This window comes from Physella acuta, unplaced genomic scaffold, assembly GCF_028476545.2.
Source record: "Physella acuta isolate Inbredline_101_S28 unplaced genomic scaffold, ASM2847654v3 ptg000582l, whole genome shotgun sequence".
Classification (NCBI taxonomy): Eukaryota; Metazoa; Mollusca; class Gastropoda; family Physidae; genus Physella; species Physella acuta.
In genome coordinates this window covers 747,303-765,116 of record NW_026732101.1, presented here as the reverse complement: position 1 = coordinate 765,116, position 17,814 = coordinate 747,303, and the positions used below count along the sequence as shown (strand labels likewise).

The window sequence follows — 17,814 nt, the reverse complement described above, 5'->3', positions numbered from 1 at the left end:
TGGGGGGGGGGGGGGGGGGGGTAATCAAAAGTTTACCAACTCATTGTTAGCATTTTTAAAACTATTACATACAATTAGCTATTGAATTGAGACTTATTTAAAATTGTATCAGGTGTTTTTACTTTTTTTACCCTGCGTTAGAGAAGTTAGGAGAATAATTCTTTTAGTGACTAGTGGACCAAAAATAAGGTGATTAGCAGCTGTCCACCAACAAATGTCTTCCAGTCCACTCACCCTGTGACTGATGTTCTGCTTGCAGTAAGATACCAAATTGGGAGCTAACACAAAAAGAAAACAACATATCCATGTAATGAATTGTTTATTTTCTGAACAAATATTAAATAGGACTGTGCATGGACAATAAACCAACGTGTGTGACCAAATTCTCTGTCTCTGTTCAATCAATTATAAAAGAGATTCAGTGAACTTGTACACACACGTAGCGGTTGGTGAGGGCAGGAACCATCACTCCTGTCCTAACACATCTACAAGCAAGTTATCCACATACATTTTCTTTATACACAACCATGCGCAAACCTCATGAAAATATATATAATATATACACAATCCTCATCTGCCAATATCTTAAGCACATTTAGACCAAATAAAAAGATTTTTATAATCTGCAATAAATTTTATTTTCTTCTAAGTAAATCTTGAACAAGATAAGAGGCAGGGGAAGGGTCTATTGCCCAATGAAAGTATATACATTTAATTTAAGACAGAATCATCCAAACAAAACTCCAGCTATACTCATCCACTCATATAGAAAGTCAAAGTATGCTACCAAACAAGATGCAGTACATAAATGGTTCACACATTTCCCAATGGGGACGAAGTTAACTCAGTATTTTTCTAAAATTTCAACACTTTAAAAACAAATTTTGGCAACATTACTAAGAATACTTAAAATTACCATATTAAAAAACTCATGATTACTGCAATAGGTAGCCAGTGGTTCCCAAACTGATGAGAAGAGCAGTGGTTCATTCACAGATAAACACATCCCTAAACACTGACATGAAACTTGACCATAGACACAAATGTACAGTTGGACATCCATACAAGTTTTCACTAGTGTTGTCTTAGACCTGACCACAGACAAAATATATGAGTTCCATCTCTGTAAGGACATTGCTGGTGCCATTCATAAACAATGCACACTTGTAGAGGGAAGGGGGTGGGGAAGAAACAAAACCAGTGATGAACCTTGGTGAAATGCCGAGAAAAAATTAATTGAAAATACATAAGATAAACGTACTTGCGAACCTGGTGTTATAACCCAACCATGTTCTATCATTACCATGACAACGATACACAAGCATCTACTAAACAAAATTGTTTCAACTATAGACATGAACCACTGTATTTCCTAGTCTAATGTAACCCATCAAGCTACAGCCAGTAACATGTTACTGGTAGTGTCAAGCTACAGCCAGTAACATAATACTGGTAGTGTCAAGCTACAGCCAGTAACATGTTACTGGTAGTGTCAAGCTACAGCCAGTAGCATGTTACTGGTAGTGTCAAGCTACAGCCAGTAACATGTTACTGGTAGTGTCAAGCTACAGCCAGTAACATGTTACTAGTAGTGTCAAGCTACAGCCAGTAACATGTTACTGGTAGTGTCAAGCTACAGCCAGTAACATGTTACTGGTAGTGTCAAGCTACAGCCAGTAACATGTTAATAGTGTAAGGAATGGATGGGAAATAAAATGAAAATTAAAATAGCCACTACTGACCAGTCAATACCACACAATAAAATGAGCTCCCTATTTCTGGTACTGATGGTAAGGCAGAAGAGAAAGATCTCAACTCACACATACAATTGTGGGAGCACTGTGTGTAATAAATGCACAAGTTGTAGACACACACTGAGGCAGTGAGACTGATGGCTTCACAAGGAAGCAAATTATTTTTGTTTCTACTTGAAATGAGTGAGAGTAAAAATGTAGAAGGATTCAAAGAGATGATTGTAGCAACTAGATGACAGTGTCTGGCTGTGTGCACCCATTCAGCTAAGCGTATCCTCTGCCAAGTACTGTCTTATTGAGCAGGTTAGACCAGAACATTTAGGCAACATACGTGTAGATTTTTCTAAGGAAAAAAAATTATACAGTAACCATTCGGTGTAACATTTTTAAAAATTTTGTTTAAATTATTTCCGTTGATAAAAATGTTAGTTAATTTTTTAAAATAATTTCAAAGAAGAATATCTGTAAGTACTAAAACCAATTCTAGAACCGGTCCAAATCTTCTACAATAGCTGCTCATTAAGCGGCTACCCATTGACAATGCAGCCAGGTGGCAGGGCACACCACAGCTAAACTGAAAAGTTCTAATCACAGGCTGTAAGATGTCCCTGAGTCCTGCCTGAATGGTGCATGACTCACATTGGAGGTGGCTGGGCATGGAACTGACCACACTACCCCTTCATATGCAAAGGTCACAGAAATGTGTACTCTACTCCACCTACCATGTTAGTTAAAAGGTATGGAAAGTATATCTACTTTTCACTAACCTTTCTCTACTACAACTGATGTTTACTTATCTATATCACTAACCTTTCTTTACTACAACTGATGTTTACTTAGCTATATCACTAACCTTTCTCTACTACAACTGATGTTTACTTAGCTACATCACAAACCTTTACTACAACTAATGTTCACTTAGCTACATCACAAACCTTTACTACAACTGATGTTTACTTAACTAAGTCACCCACCTGTCTTCTGCAGCTCTAGCTAGATATTCTCTCTCTATTAAACCTTCAATCCTTTTCTTGATCACCACTGGACTAGGCAAAAAGCGAGGTCTCAGCATGTCTGTACACTAAATCAATAAAAAAAATGAAATTGTCTCAACTCATTCATTCTGGCCTTTAACAGAAACAACAAGAAACAACATTATAAAAGGTAGACTGAACTGTCTCTTTAAATAATCTAACACCACCTCCATGCAGTGAACATACTACTTAAACCTTAACATTTCAAGTTAAGAAAACAACACACACATACACAGTATAAATGAGCATTTATTATAAAAAATAATTCTACAAAGCTAGCATCCAGCCTGCATTAAAAGCAAAAAAGAACTAGTTTAACTTTAACATTAGTTGAAGACTAATACTTCAGCTTGCTTTATTTGTTTCTAACTTGTTGTGTATTAGACAACTAATAAGTAGCAGACTGTTCTAGACTAATCTAGGTAGTCTGAAGCCTATTTTTAGATGCTTATCAGTAAATGATTATACCTTCCCCCCCCCCCCCCCCACATTTAATCTATTCTATAGCGTTAACTATTTGTTACTTGTTTTATATATGAAAATTCCTCAGAATACTAGTTTCCTAAAGAATCGCTTTTTGTAAGACGAAGTATGTGAATGAACAGTTAAACCACACCATACTTGCCACTTGATATAGATCTAAGTTAACAAGGAAATGAAATGTAAGTGGTGGGATGGCAGGTATGTCTACCTATGACAATACCCTGTTTAAATGACCTACCTCAGCCACTAAAGAGTTGTGCTGAAGCTTCTTCCGAGCCTTCATTATTCTTACAAGAGCTGCCTCAATCCTGATTCATGTTAAGGGACCACAACAAAATTATATAATTAAAAATTTATCTCACATAATTAAACATAAACCATTCTGTAAAGTCAATGATTCCCACAAACCCAACAAGAGTAAAGTCAATGACTCCCACAACCCCAACAAGAGTAAAGTCAATGACTCCCACAACCCCAACAAGAGTAAAGTCAATGATTCCCACAACCTTAACAAGAGTAAAGTCAATGACTCCCACAACATCAACAAGAGTTAAGTCAATGATTCCCACAACACCAACAAGAGTAAAGTCAATGATTCCCACAACCCCAACAAGAGTAAAGTCAATGATTCCCACCAGTCTAACAAGAGTAAAGTCAATGATTCCCACAACCCCAACAAGAGTAAAGTCAATGATTCCCACCAGTCTAACAAGAGAAAAGTCAATGATTCCCACAACACCAACAAGAGTAAAGTCAATGACTCCCACAACACCAACAAGAGTAAAGTCAATGATTCCCACAACCCCAACAAGAGTAAAGTCAATGACTCCCACAACACCAACAAGAGTAAAGTCAATGATTCCCACAACCCCAACAAGAGTAAAGTCAATGACTCCCACAACACCAACAAGAGTAAAGTCAATGATTCCCACAACCTTAACAAGAGTAAAGTCAATGACTCCCACAACACCAACAAGAGTAAAGTCAATGATTCCCACAACCCCAACAAGAGTAAAGTCAATGACTCCCACAACACCAACAAGAGTAAAGTCAATGATTCCCACAACCTTAACAAGAGTAAAGTCAATGACTCCCACAACACCAATAAGAGTAAAGTCAATGATTCCCACAACCTTAACAAGAGTAAAGTCAATGACTCCCACAACATCAACAAGAGTTAAGTCAATGATTCCCACAACACCAACAAGAGTAAAGTCAATGATTCCCACAACCCCAACAAGAGTAAAGTCAATGATTCCCACCAGTCTAACAAGAGTAAAGTCAATGATTCCCACAACCCCAACAAGAGTAAAGTCAATGATTCCCACCAGTCTAACAAGAGAAAAGTCAATGATTCCCACAACACCAACAAGAGTAAAGTCAATGACTCCCACAACACCAACAAGAGTAAAGTCAATGATTCCCACAACCCCAACAAGAGTAAAGTCAATGACTCCCACAACACCAACAAGAGTAAAGTCAATGATTCCCACAACCCCAACAAGAGTAAAGTCAATGACTCCCACAACACCAACAAGAGTAAAGTCAATGATTCCCACAACCTTAACAAGAGTAAAGTCAATGACTCCCACAACACCAACAAGAGTAAAGTCAATGATTCCCACAACCTTAACAAGAGTAAAGTCAATGACTCCCACAACACCAACAAGAGTAAAGTCAATGATTCCCACAACCTTAACAAGAGTAAAGTCAATGACTCCCACAACACCAATAAGAGTAAAGTCAATGATTCCCACAACCTTAACAAGAGTAAAGTCAATGATTCCCACAACCCCAACAAGAGTAAAGTCAATGACTCCCACAACACCAACAAGAGTAAAGTCAATGATTCCCACAACCCCAACAAGAGTAAAGTCAATGACTCCCACAACCCCAACAAGAGTAAAGTCAATGATTCTCATCAGTCTAACAAGAGTAAAGTCAATGATTCCCACAACGCCAGTATAATGGTCAATGATTCCCACCAGTCTAACAAGAATAGAGACTATGATTCCCACCAGTCTAACAAGAGTCTATGATTCCCACCCTAAACAAGCAGACCAGAGACTGAAAGGATACTCATGTTTCCTGTCCTCATCTACTTTATTCCTTGTTTCTCTTCTCTCAGGCTCTGCTTCACCTTTGTTGGAGGCCACTGGAAATATTGACAAAGGGTTAACAAATTTCACTGTAATAATAATAACACATCATACACTAAAATCACACAAAAAATATCACAACAAAAAAGCCACCTCAGCAATAATCATCACAACTTGGACCTACCCATTTTGTTATTTCAATACTACTGTCATTCTAAGAGCAATTTAAAGATGAACTAATAGCACACTGTGAAAGTACTATTTCATGCTTTGCAATTATTGCCTGATGGCATTAAAAATGTTGGCCTTAAAACATAACAGTTTGTCGGTCCCATCTATTATTTCCAAGTGTTGACCCAAGAACTAACAGTTTGATGGTCCCATCTATTATATCCAAGTGTTGACCCAAGAACTAGCAGTTTGATGGTCCCATCTATTATATCCAAGTGTTGACCATAGAACTAACAGCTTGATGGTCCCATCTATTATATCCAAGAGTTGACCCAAGAACTAACAGTTTGTTGGTCCCATCTATTATATCCAAGTGTTGACCCAAGAACTAACAGCTTGATGGTCCCATCTATTATTCCCAAGTGTTGACCAAAGAACTAACAGTTTGATGGTCCCGCCCCATAAGTTATATCCAAGTGTTGACCCAAGAACTAGCAGTTCGATGGTCCCGCCCCATAAGTTGTATCCAAGTGTTGACCCAAGAACTAACAGCTTGATGCTCCCATCTATTATATCCAAGTGTTGACCCAAGAACTAACAGCTTGATGGTCCCATCTATTATATCCAAGTGTTGACCCAAGAACTAACAGCTTGATGGTCCCATCTATTATTCCCAAGTGTTGACCCAAGAACTAACAGTTTGTTGGTCCCATCTATTATTCCCAAGTGTTGACCCAAGAACTAACAGCTTGATGGTCCCGCCCCATAAGTTGTATCCAAGTGTTGACCCAAGAACTAGCAGTTTGATGGTCCCATCTATTATATCCAAGTGTTGACCCAAGAACTAACAGTTTGATGGTCCCATCTATTATATCCAAGTGTTGACCATAGAACTAACAGCTTGATGCTCCCATCTATTATATCCAAGTGTTGACCCAAGAACTAACAGCTTGATGGTCCCATCTATTATATCCAAGTGTTGACCATAGAACTAACAGCTTGATGGTCCCATCTATTATTCCCAAGTGTTGACCCAAGAACTAACAGTTTGTTGGTCCCATCTATTATTCCCAAGTGTTGACCCAAGAACTAACAGCTTGATGGTCCCGCCCCATAAGTTGTATCCAAGTGTTGACCCAAGAACTAGCAGTTTGATGGTCCCATCTATTATATCCAAGTGTTGACCCAAGAACTAACAGTTTGATGGTCCCATCTATTATATCCAAGTGTTGACCATAGAACTAACAGCTTGATGGTCCCATCTATTATATCCAAGTGTTGACCATAGAACTAGCAGTTTGATGGTCCCATCTATTATATCCAAGTGTTGACCCAAGAACTAACAGTTTGATGGTCCCATCTATTATATCCAAGTGTTGACCATAGAACTAACAGCTTGATGGTCCCATCTATTATATCCAAGTGTTGACCCAAGAACTAGCAGTTTGATGGTCCCATCTATTATATCCAAGTGTTGACCCAAGAACTAACAGCTTGATGGTCCCATCTATTATATCCAAGTGTTGACCCAAGAACTAACAGCTTGATGGTCCCATCTATTATATCCAAGTGTTGACCCACGAACTAACAGCTTGATGGTCCCATCTATTATTTCCAAGTGTTGACCAAAGAACTAACAGTTTGATGGTCCCGCCCTATAAGTTATATCCAAGTGTTGACCCAAGAACTAACAGTTTGATGGTCATGCCCCATCAGTTATATCCAAGTGTTGACCCAAGAACTAACAGCTTGATGGTCCCGCCCCATAAGTTATTTCCAAGAAGTGAGAGTAAGTCAGTAACAAACCACTCCTACATGTGAGTTAATGAGTGAGTTGTTGTAAAAAGAGTGAGTAGGAAACCATGTGAACTCTCACCCATTTGGATTTTCACACGGACGAGCTTCGAGGAGAATTGATCATTGACTGTAAAAGTATGTGTTGCCTCTGAAACAAAAAATGAAGACGGGTGAAACTTTCATCTTTTAACTGCAGTGAGAGCAGAATTCAGATTAGGCAGCTAACAAGTCATTTAATTCAAACTGGTGTGGAAATGTCAAAATATGAAAACTGTTATTTTAAATGATGAGCCAATATGGTAAAAGTTGAGATGATTGTTCAGATATACTATACTTAACCCAAATGGCATCCAAATGTTAGAGGTGTTGTTCATAAATCATATCATGCTTTGTCTTCCCACACCCACCACTAAATTGCAGTGTTTATCAAAAGTAATAACTGTTTCAATATTAACTAAACAGATACTTTCTTTTACAATTTTCGGTCTCGAAAATGTGAAATAACTGATAAACTTTAGTTTTACAATTAGTTTCAAAATGCAGGTTTGACAATATACGTTCTCAAATCCCACCCTTTCCAGTTGTCACAAAAGTCCGACACCCCTTCCCTTTAAAGAGTTTTTTTTTTTACATTTCTACACCTGAGAGAACATTAGTTTAAAATTTCAGCCATAGAAATTAAATGTACCTATATCTTTAGTTTTTGGCTCTTTCTGCAAAACCCTTTGTCCTATTTTACCAACAGCTAAAGACTGCAATGCTCTTGTCAGTTCTCTTTCTGGCATATCAGTCTCGTTCTTTATTTCCTGTGGATCAAATTTTGGCTTTTTAATAGGGTGCTTCAGGTCAATAATTAAATATATTTTAAAACCTCTAAACAAAATAATGTTTCAATTAAGTAGTCTTCCCCCTAAACATAAAAAAAGGAACAAACAAATAACTTGAGCTATAAAAAAATATTCAGGCAGATAAGCCAGCACTCACTTCAAAAGTCCATTTCTCTTTAATGTTAAAAAGAACAAGCACACACATCTGATACGTGGAGACCTGCAGGATATGCTTTCTTATTCCCTTGGCTGAGCTGGCAGGACCACTGTCTGTCTCATCACGCTTTGCTCCAGCAAAGCTGGCATGCAGATCAGCTGATCCTAAATGTGGCTGTAAGGACAACTGGCGGCCACTGTGTTTACTGAGGTAAAAACTGGGGAAATATGTTTTCACATCAGACACATCGACAGGAGGTTAGCATTCAACAACTCACTATAGTTAACACACATCAGACACATCGATAGTCACAACAGAGGTTAGCATTCAACAACTCACTATAGTAAACACACATCAGACACATCAATAGTCACAACAGGAGGTTAGCATTCAATAAATAGATTAAAATCTATAGTTAACACATTTCACTTACACTCTAAAAGCTTCAAATGCTGCCCTAGGCTCAGCGGGTATATTGATTGGCGTAGCTGTTTGTGTGGGCCAGTAGCCCGTGGTTAAGACCCTAACAGTAAGATCAACACCAAAGAGAGGCACCCTATTAGTTGTGTTACAGTAGGTCTTGAAGTCTTCTTGTAACGTGCTGGATAATGCCATATCCTTAAACATACCTTCCAGCTTGGAAGTGAACTGGCAACCACATTCAGTCTAAAGATTTGAAACAATGAGGGCTAGAAACAATGGCAAGTCAAAAGATCAGCTCAAACTTTGATAAACAATGGCAACAATTGACAAGAACAGCTCAAATCATTGATAATTAGCTAAACAACACCTGACTAAGTGAAGCACCAACCTTCAGCTTAGAGATCATGTTCTTCTCTGAGTCATCAGAGCCACTCTTGTTCAGCAAAAGTCTCCTAGCCAAATGCTGCTTGTAGTAGCGCTCAAAAACATCTTTTTCTTGAAGATAACGAAACAGAACCATGCTTTTATCTAAGACATTTTCTATTTCTTGCTCTGTCATCTGCAAAAAAATGTTTCAAATATGCCACAATTCAAGATTTGATACACTGAAATTTCCAAACAATCAACCCACAACAAAGCCATTTGAATACCTAAAATAAAATTCAGTTGAATATTTCATGGCTAATGAGATGTAAAAGACCTTACCCCTTTGACACCTTTTTTAAGCTTGTCATCAACGAAAAGTGAGAGGTATTCTGGAGATTTGGGATTCAGGTTAATGAAATATTCAAAGTCCCCTGAGATCATCTGTTTAAACAGCTTGTCATCACTGAAAGATTCATGGAGGAAATGGCCGAAGCGATCCTTGAGATCCAGAAGATTCTGAAAGTAATTTTTATAACACGATAAACCTACGTTAATAATAAATTAGGTATGATAAAAAAGTGGTAATAACTGATTATTAAAGTAACTCCTGCACACACACACATCTATCAGTAGCAGTCCCTACCTGCACGTAAGTTATTGCATTTTTGCTCTCCTCTCCCTCTTCACTGACTAGAGCCCTGCCCTGTTCCCGCAGATATTTACTAATACAGTCACTCATAGTCTTCAACCCATTGGCTACTCTGATAAACAGTTTATACATACAAGCAAGATCTGAAAAGTTTAAAAAGTACAATCAAATCTCTAGACTAAAACATAGGAACAAAGTGGTTCCTACCAAATTTTTCTTATTACAAAAATAAGTCAAGATCGTAATTTACCTTCAGTTTTATTATTTTCCAGCATATGAACCACACCAGAATTTTCCATCTAGAAAAAAAAAAGATTTTCTATAGTTTAAGCATTAGAAACCAGAAATATAATCAGTACCAGGCACACTAATTTAAAGCAATTGGTAGAATCATGGATGACAAACAATCTATAATAATAGTTTCGTTGTCTGTCTGTGTATCTGTCTACCTATGTATCTATCTGACAAGGACGCTATAGAGAAAACACAAGCCAAGTAAAAACATGCATAGTAATTCGAAAAACGAAACGTATCGTCAGATGGAGCATATAGTAGAAAATTCTCTCAAGCCGGGAAAGTGCACAGAATAGTATGACGTCATTGATTCTCGAGTAAACATTGAATTAAAAAGCCAATTTTGACTAATCTTAAAAGTGGTTAGCTTGAAGAGTTTCTTTCATACAATTCTTCGGGTAGGGGCTTTGCAAAGCCCCCCCCCCCCCCCCCCAAAAGAAAAGTCGTCATCGATACTCTATAATAAAATTACCGCCTAATTCATGTATCTAATCTAAAAAGTGGTTTGCTTGCAGAGTTTCTTCCATCTATCTCTTCAGGTAGGGGCGAAGCCCATTTAACCCACCCACCCCGGTAGAAAGTCTTATCCCTCTCCCTAAAAAAACGAAATATAATTTATATAGAAAATATATTATACTTTTACCAGTGTCTAGCTCTCCCGCCCTGGATAATTTTATTCGCCTCTGCAAAAATTCAAGTGCCCCACCCGCAGAAAAAAAATATCTGAAAGAAACACTGTCTGCGAGAGTGAGGTTTATCGGCCAAAAGTAGGAAACGAGGTCTAAATTATAGAAGTAGGCTCTACCTTTAGTCTGTATGATCAACAAATACGATCAGTGTTTCTTTCAGACTTTTTCCTTCCCGGAGAGGGGTGGGGGTACTTAAAATTTTTGGGGGCGGGGTGGAATTTTCTGGGAGGGGCGGACACTGGAAATTTTACTTTAAATTACTTGAAATTTTTGGGGGTGCATGTGGACTAAATTTTCTGACAGGTGACGGTAGATGTGCTTTGAGGGGGGGGGGGGGGGCGGCAAGTTAGTTGCATAAAAGAAACTCTAAATGAGATTTTTGTCATGATTGAGACTAGTTGCAAGGTTTAGCAGTATGGCTACAACTATATTTAGTATCAATATGCAGTAACTACGTGGAGATTAAGCTTAAATCCGATTAAAGTAAGGATTCTGGATAAAAATCCATTTTCAATGTCATTTTTCGTTTCCGGTTAAATTGAATTAAGGTGGTGATTTTTGTTTTGGTTTAAGTTTAGAGAAAATAGACAACACTATCAACCTAGCGCTTGTTGTATCTCTCCTTCAATGGGCCATTTATCTCGTATATCAATAGTAATGAAAATAAAAGAATTATTCTATAAAACCTTTAAAACTGCACAAAAATTTGTTTGAGCAGTAATATAGAGCTACGAGCCGGCCAGCGGCATAACATACGCCGCTATTTAGTTGTTGTTTTTTTCTACTTTTCAGTAATTCATAATTTGTGAATTCGACAGTACCAACGCTGCCACTGAAAATATTTCTTTAAAACACTATAAGTAGCTCGTTAAGGGCCATACCCCCCCCCCCCTTCCTTCCACCCCCCTACGTTTAAAATCGTTGGCTCTGCTTGTAAACATTTAGAGTGAACACAGCTCACTAAAACCATGTAGGGGTGGGGAGGTAGGGAGCGCGTTTGCAGCTTGTTTTCTAGCGACTCCCAGAAGAGAATTATATATATAGATTTTAATTTTAATACTATATAAATGTAATAAAACTTATCTAGACATATGACACTATATAGTTCAACCTACCTCTACAATAGTTTTCATGTGTTTACTTATAAGTTCTGTTTCAAGAACCTGTAATACAAATATGTTCTCATATAATAAAGGTAAAATCAGTACTTCAGACTTTTGTTTATAGTTGGCACATCAAGAATCTTTTGTTGGTGCACATCATAAGCTGTTTTCAAAAGTGACATTGCAGTATAAAATAACTTGAAAGTTTTTAAGTACTAAAAAGACATTTTGAATTTCATCTTGGTAGCGTTCCTAACACAGCCAGCCTAAGCTTTATTTTTTTTAAACTTTCCATTACCCAGATTGTAAGTGTCCTTTAACCAATTGTAATCAGAAAACCATTACAATACTGATACAAGCAATCTTTCTCACCCTCATGGATCATGTTTACTAAAGTCATACTTACTTTGACAACGGGTTCCTCTGTAGTTTTGTCCAGATAATGCTTAGCTCTTTCAGCTTCTTCATTGATTCGGGCTTCAACTTTCTTGATGTAAACAGAGGCAGAGTTTTCTGCTAAAAATTTCTGGCTCTCCAGCTGAGAAATACATTGTCAACTTTATCCACTGTTTACAAATCACAGTCAACTTTACAAATATGTAGCTCTCCTAATTATGCAAACCATAAAAGCAAAAAAGTCCAGGAATAAAGTTTGGTGTTTACAAAACCCGTATCTATAGTATCAACATTAATTCTATTTTTAAAAAAAACCAACTGCAGTATAAAAGAACTAACCCTATAAAAATCTGCAGACTGATCGAGGAAAGGCTGCTCAAAGTCCTCTTCGTACACTCCCCTTGAGTCAATGCCAAGTACCATTAACATCTGACAAGCGTTTTTAACAGCTCCCCTTAAAGTAGATATTTTTTATATTGTATCCGCTTAAATTCACTTTGATTGATATCAGTACCTTTGCTTTTACATTTACCATCCACAAGTTACTTGATCCATTCTTTAATCCTACACAGCACCCAATAAATTACACATGAAAGAAAAAATGTTATGTTTTTACCTATCAACAACTTCTCCTTTGCGTTCCTTTGCAACCATTTCTAACAATGTAGAACGGAGATGATCTCTAATAGAAGGGTGCCGAACTACTTGGTCCCGAAAGATGATCAGACCCAAATTATAAACATTTTCAACGTTGTTTTGTTGTACATATACTCGGTCCTGTAAGTGAAACATTGTGTAGTCTATTTGTCATGTAGTTTAACAGATTCAACAATCATTAAGCCATTTACATCAACTACCTGTGACACTACTGTCCAAAAATAGTAGAAATCAACCCACCATGTACATTAAGATATCTCTGATCATGACCATGGATGTTTGATGGTCATTCCAAGCTGCATTTAGGGTCTGAAGAAAGTTGTTATTTAGTGCTTGTAAAACATCCTCTCGAACCTTAAAAAGAAACAAAATTGTTATTGTTGTTAAATATTTTTGGTTTATCAGGAAGATTCAAAATTAAACCACAAACAAGAAGCTACACAAAATATTGTTTCAAAGTTTGTAATGTTATCTAGGTCTAAATTTCTTTCTAGTAGACTGATATAGATAATTAACATGGTTTTAATTTTATATAAACTTTTTAAAGTATACGAGCTGACCCATGACATACCATACGCCGCCATCTAGTTGTTTTATTTTCTGCTCATCATCAATTCATAATTTGTGAATGCACCCCCCCCCCCCCCCAGTGAAAGCAGCCGTTTACAGACAATAAAAAGACCTATCAGAAATTGTTACCTCCCCTTGGTTTCAAATTGTTTAATACTAAATTATCTGCCCCTAATAGCTGTCACCAAAGCTCACCAGATTGGTGGGGGTTGGGGTGGTGGCTAAGCTGTGTGGTGTTTTCTATGGTCTCCATGAAGAGAATTATATATATAGACTAGCAAGATTACCTTGCCAATAAGGTGATCTGTGACAACATCTCGAAGACCTGTATACAATTTTTCCCCATGTTTATGAAGAACCATTGTGTAGGCATTGCGATAAAGTTCCTCAAAGCTAAGACCACTGTTATTTTTTTTCTGAATTTCCTGAATGGCATTTTTCAATAATGACCAAATGTTGTTTACATACTTCTCATCCATAGTCATCTGAAATAAATATTAAAATGAGTTGTTTTTCTTAAATACAAAGAAATGATTTATTTTTGCTTTTATTTCTTACTGCTATTTTTAAAAAATAATCTTACTGTAATTAATATATACTATTCAACCTTCATTTTCTGAAAACCATGTAGTGCTCATTTATTACACTATCAAACTATAGGCCTATATAAATAACTTAAAAAGTATTTAAGTTTCAGTTTTTAGTTTGGTTAAATCCCATGTAAATACTTCCTAGTTAAGTTTAAGAAAGCAGTGAATCAAAACTCTAGTTATAAGTATGCCAAATGGTCAACTGATTGAAAGTGTTATGGTCAAATAGTCATATAGTCTCTCTCTTTGCTCGTAGGACTATAAATAGTTCAAGGTAAAAACTAGCTTTATTATATATCACCAGGTTTAATCATTCAGAGAATGTTATGCTAAACACTTTACTTCTAAGAAATCAGCAGTGCCCGCCAGTTTATTTACTTTATTGCATACTATTTAACATATACATAAATTAATAAAATAATTGCAACACTTCAATTATTTTAATCTGGTTCTAAACATTACTTACTGGGAATGCTCTAATTCTCATTTTTGTGTCTCGCCTGTTTGGTGCTCTGGAACCCATTGAAGACATGGTTTTGCTATTTTTTTTTGGTAACTCTAGAACAGATGAATAAGATTATTTATAATTTTTTTACTTTAAAAGGAAAATTAAATGATAATAAAAGCCAAACAAAAGCAAAGAAATATAGATCTAGATTGTAGAGCTAGAAATCTAGATCTAAGTTGTAAGCTGTACTGTAAAGTTAAAAGTATAAAACTGTAAACAAAGTTAAAAGAAGGTCTAACACTAAGATTATCTAATAAGAACTAGATCTAGTATTATGCGAATGTAATTGTGATATTGTTATTAACTTATTTTAATAAACAAGCAACTCAATGTTTTGATGTTGCTTGTAATGTAGAATTTAGTTAGACCTAGTTTGTAGATTTATGAATCATTGCCTCAGAATCTCAGATTCTGTCAGTATCACGTACGTAATCGTATGTTTGAATGCCGATATTTATGTGAAAACTTTACCGTATTTAGAATTATATATTCAATAAAAGATTGCAGTACACAGGTGTGAACTGTCAGGATATTTTTGATGTATCATGTTAGGCCAAAAATCGCTGGTTTGTTTATGTTATTCATGACTTTCGTATCGACAAAGAACACTATCGTCTGTAATTCGGGATCTTAGAATAGATGTACTGCCAGTCGCTTAGGGCGAGTATAAACCACACATTATTGACCTAATAACAATACTACATATAAACTAGGTCGATAAAAACACCTTCTTGTTTTGAAATTTAAGCTTGCTATAATCCAGCTATTCAAAATTTCAAAGTATTTCTTTGTAACTATTTTAAAAAATAAATAAAACCAATTTGTTTGATACATGAACCATCTCTAACTGTTAATAAAATAAACACGGCGGATTAATACCAACAACAGAAGGTCATTTCCTGGGTATGTGATTGTGGGATCGGTGTAGGCCTAAAATAAAACTTAATAATATCCGCGTACAAAAGCGCTTTTTAGACAAAAAGCAATTTTATGATTTATTTTGACGGAATATTGAGTTGATTAATCCATAACTCTCGTACACTGTACACAATGATACACACAACAGCTTAACAGAAACTTTTAAGATACGTCCGTTATGTCGTTTTCAATTATAAATTAAACAATGTCAATGTGCTTAAATATTATGCAAAATTATTTTAAAAGCCCTATTTATTATTTTCAATATAGATCCTCAAATGCTTACTTTCATCTTTTTTTTTCAAATTAAAATGCATCTTATCATCTCGTCTATTTAAGTATAAAATGCATATAAAATATCCGAGATATCAGGGACGAGATGTAACAGGTATTCCCCCCTCCCCAAGGTTGGAAAAAATATTTTCGTTTTAGGCCTAGATTCTATACCCACTTCGACATCTCCCCCTCGGTAAATATTAAATAATGTGTTCTATGGCATTTGACTTCATTAACGCACCGAAAGACGGTGCTGTTAAACAATTTCTTATTTAAAATTAAAAACCGTTACATTACTTTGCGCGCATTCCACAGGCTATAATATCGGCAAGATAGTCATGGCTTGTTTGTTGTCGAGAAAAAAAATGTTTTAACTTTTTCTATCAAATTTTAATTAGTTACCGAAAATATTAATATCTAGAATCTACAAATAGGCTGCCTCTTATCTGTAATGAATTCGCCGAAAACACTATCCAGTTTTTATAATCATATAAATTACAATATCATGCTGATGCCACACTATTTTAATACTAATTATGAATTTGGCAGGCCGCTGCAATCCCATAGTCAATTTTTAAAAGAAGTCAACCGTTAACAAATCTATTTCAATCTAATATTTTTACAAAAAATATCCTCGTATAATGATTCTTTATGTACCTTTGTATGTAAGCCTGCGGAACTGCATGATTGCTGCATAAAATAACGGTATCTTAATTAGGCTGTGCATCGTAATAAACTTCGGCTGATCAGGAGGGCTATGGAGCTTAGTCCTGACCTCATCCCAATATTTAGAAAAGCATTAAAACAATTCTTTAACTATAAATGCACAAGTTTGTCGTCACTAGGTCCGAACCCCCCCCCCCCCCCCCCCCCCCCGAAATCATGACGTTTATAATCGACCTTCAAGCGTTTATGAAGGCCGTTTGTAAGAAAAACAATGACTGAACACAAAGAACTAGAATTTTCGTCACGAGAGTCTCTGATTCCAAATAAGCTCTGTATAAAATGCAAGATCGTTTGAGATAGTTAACTGTCAAAATTTTAGAGAAGTGCAATTTAACTTCAACGTCTGTTTATCGTGATCAAAATCAATCATATGCCAAACATGTCTTCTAGATCGGATTTGTTGAACATCTGTCTTCAGATCAATTGGACGTCTTCTGGTGTGTTTGACGTCTATCATCTGCTGTGTTGGATGTCTGTCTTCAGATAAATTGGACGTCTGTCTTCTGATATGTTGGACGCCTGTCTTCAGGTGTTAGATCAAAATGGAATTTATATAGAAAACGAAAACCTATACTTTTACCAGTGTACGCCCCCCCCCCCCCGGAGAAAAAAAGACTGAAACACTGTGTTGGATGTCTGTCTTTGGTATGTTGGACGTCTGTCTTCTGGTGTTGGATGTTGAACGTCTGTCTACAGGTATTAGACGTCTGTTATCTTCAGTGTTTCTTCCGGGGGGTGGGGCACTTGATTTTTTTGCGGGGGGGGAGGGCTGTCAACATTTTTCGGGGGGGGGGGGGGAGGGGTAGACTTTCTTCGGGGGGGGGGGGGGTCTCTGTCTCCCCCCCCCCCTCCCAAGATGCCTGGAAGAAACTCTGGTTATTTTGGTTGTAAAAAGTTTATTGGCACAACGTTATGCCATGAAGTTTTTCAATAATGAAAGCAAAAGGTATGTTTTCAGAAAACAAACTGTACATTTTTGAAATTATGTAAGCAGGAAGTCTTGTGTCTAAAGCTTGACCAAAGTGAAATGTCTTTTGTCTAAAGCTTGACCAAAGCAGAAATGTCTTTGGTCATTTTGCTTCTACCTGTTAAGAATCTTATTCAAACTAACACTTTAGTATATAAGAAAAGATGACATAATAATTCAATAAATTTATCACAAAGTATACAAATCTATCAAGTCAAACATAGGCCTGAAACAAAGCGCACATTCAGAGAAACAAACATAGCCGTAGCCTAACAAAGCATACCCATAACAATTATACAATGGCTATTGTGTGGACTACTTGCTATATTTTAAATTCTAAGCTACTGATCTGAAAAGAAA

At 36.5% G+C, this 17,814-nt stretch overlaps 1 protein-coding gene across 2 annotated transcripts; it reads right to left on the bottom strand.

Annotated features, from left to right (window-relative positions):
• Positions 1–304: 304 nt before the first annotated feature.
• LOC131947079 (cullin-3-B) lies at positions 305–15,432 on the bottom strand. Of its 2 annotated transcripts, none has more exons than XM_059308159.1 (20): positions 15,295–15,432; positions 14,526–14,617; positions 13,757–13,954; positions 13,140–13,253; positions 12,859–13,019; positions 12,582–12,696; positions 12,253–12,384; positions 11,859–11,906; positions 10,011–10,059; positions 9,755–9,903; positions 9,451–9,627; positions 9,134–9,304; positions 8,756–8,988; positions 8,323–8,539; positions 8,027–8,144; positions 7,418–7,486; positions 5,351–5,426; positions 3,510–3,579; positions 2,729–2,835; positions 305–2,097 (listed from the first exon to the last, which is right to left on the bottom strand). In XM_059308159.1, the coding sequence occupies exons 2-20, from the start codon at positions 14,589–14,591 to the stop codon at positions 2,073–2,075; spliced, it is 2,295 nt and encodes a 764-aa protein (XP_059164142.1). In that variant the 5' UTR covers positions 14,592–14,617; positions 15,295–15,432; the 3' UTR covers positions 305–2,072. The 2 variants fall into 2 exon arrangements, with proteins under 2 accessions (XP_059164142.1, XP_059164141.1); XM_059308158.1 differs by lacking the exon at positions 15,295–15,432 and adding an exon at positions 15,039–15,255.
• Positions 15,433–17,814: the final 2,382 nt, after the last annotated feature.

What these genes read in the sequence shown, in the direction of transcription:
- LOC131947079 (XM_059308159.1), bottom strand. Translation starts at nt 14,591, where the DNA reads ATGTCTTCAATGGGTTCCAGAGCACCAAACAGGCGAGACACAAAAATG. An exon ending in AGTCTGCAGATTTTTATAGG is followed by an intron (nt 12,385 to 12,581) that starts GTTAGTTCTTTT and finishes TGTATTTCTCAG; the next exon opens with CTGGAGAGCCAGAAATTTTT. An exon ending in ATGCAATAACTTACGTGCAG is followed by an intron (nt 9,628 to 9,754) that starts GTAGGGACTGCT and finishes AATTACTTTCAG; the next exon opens with AATCTTCTGGATCTCAAGGA.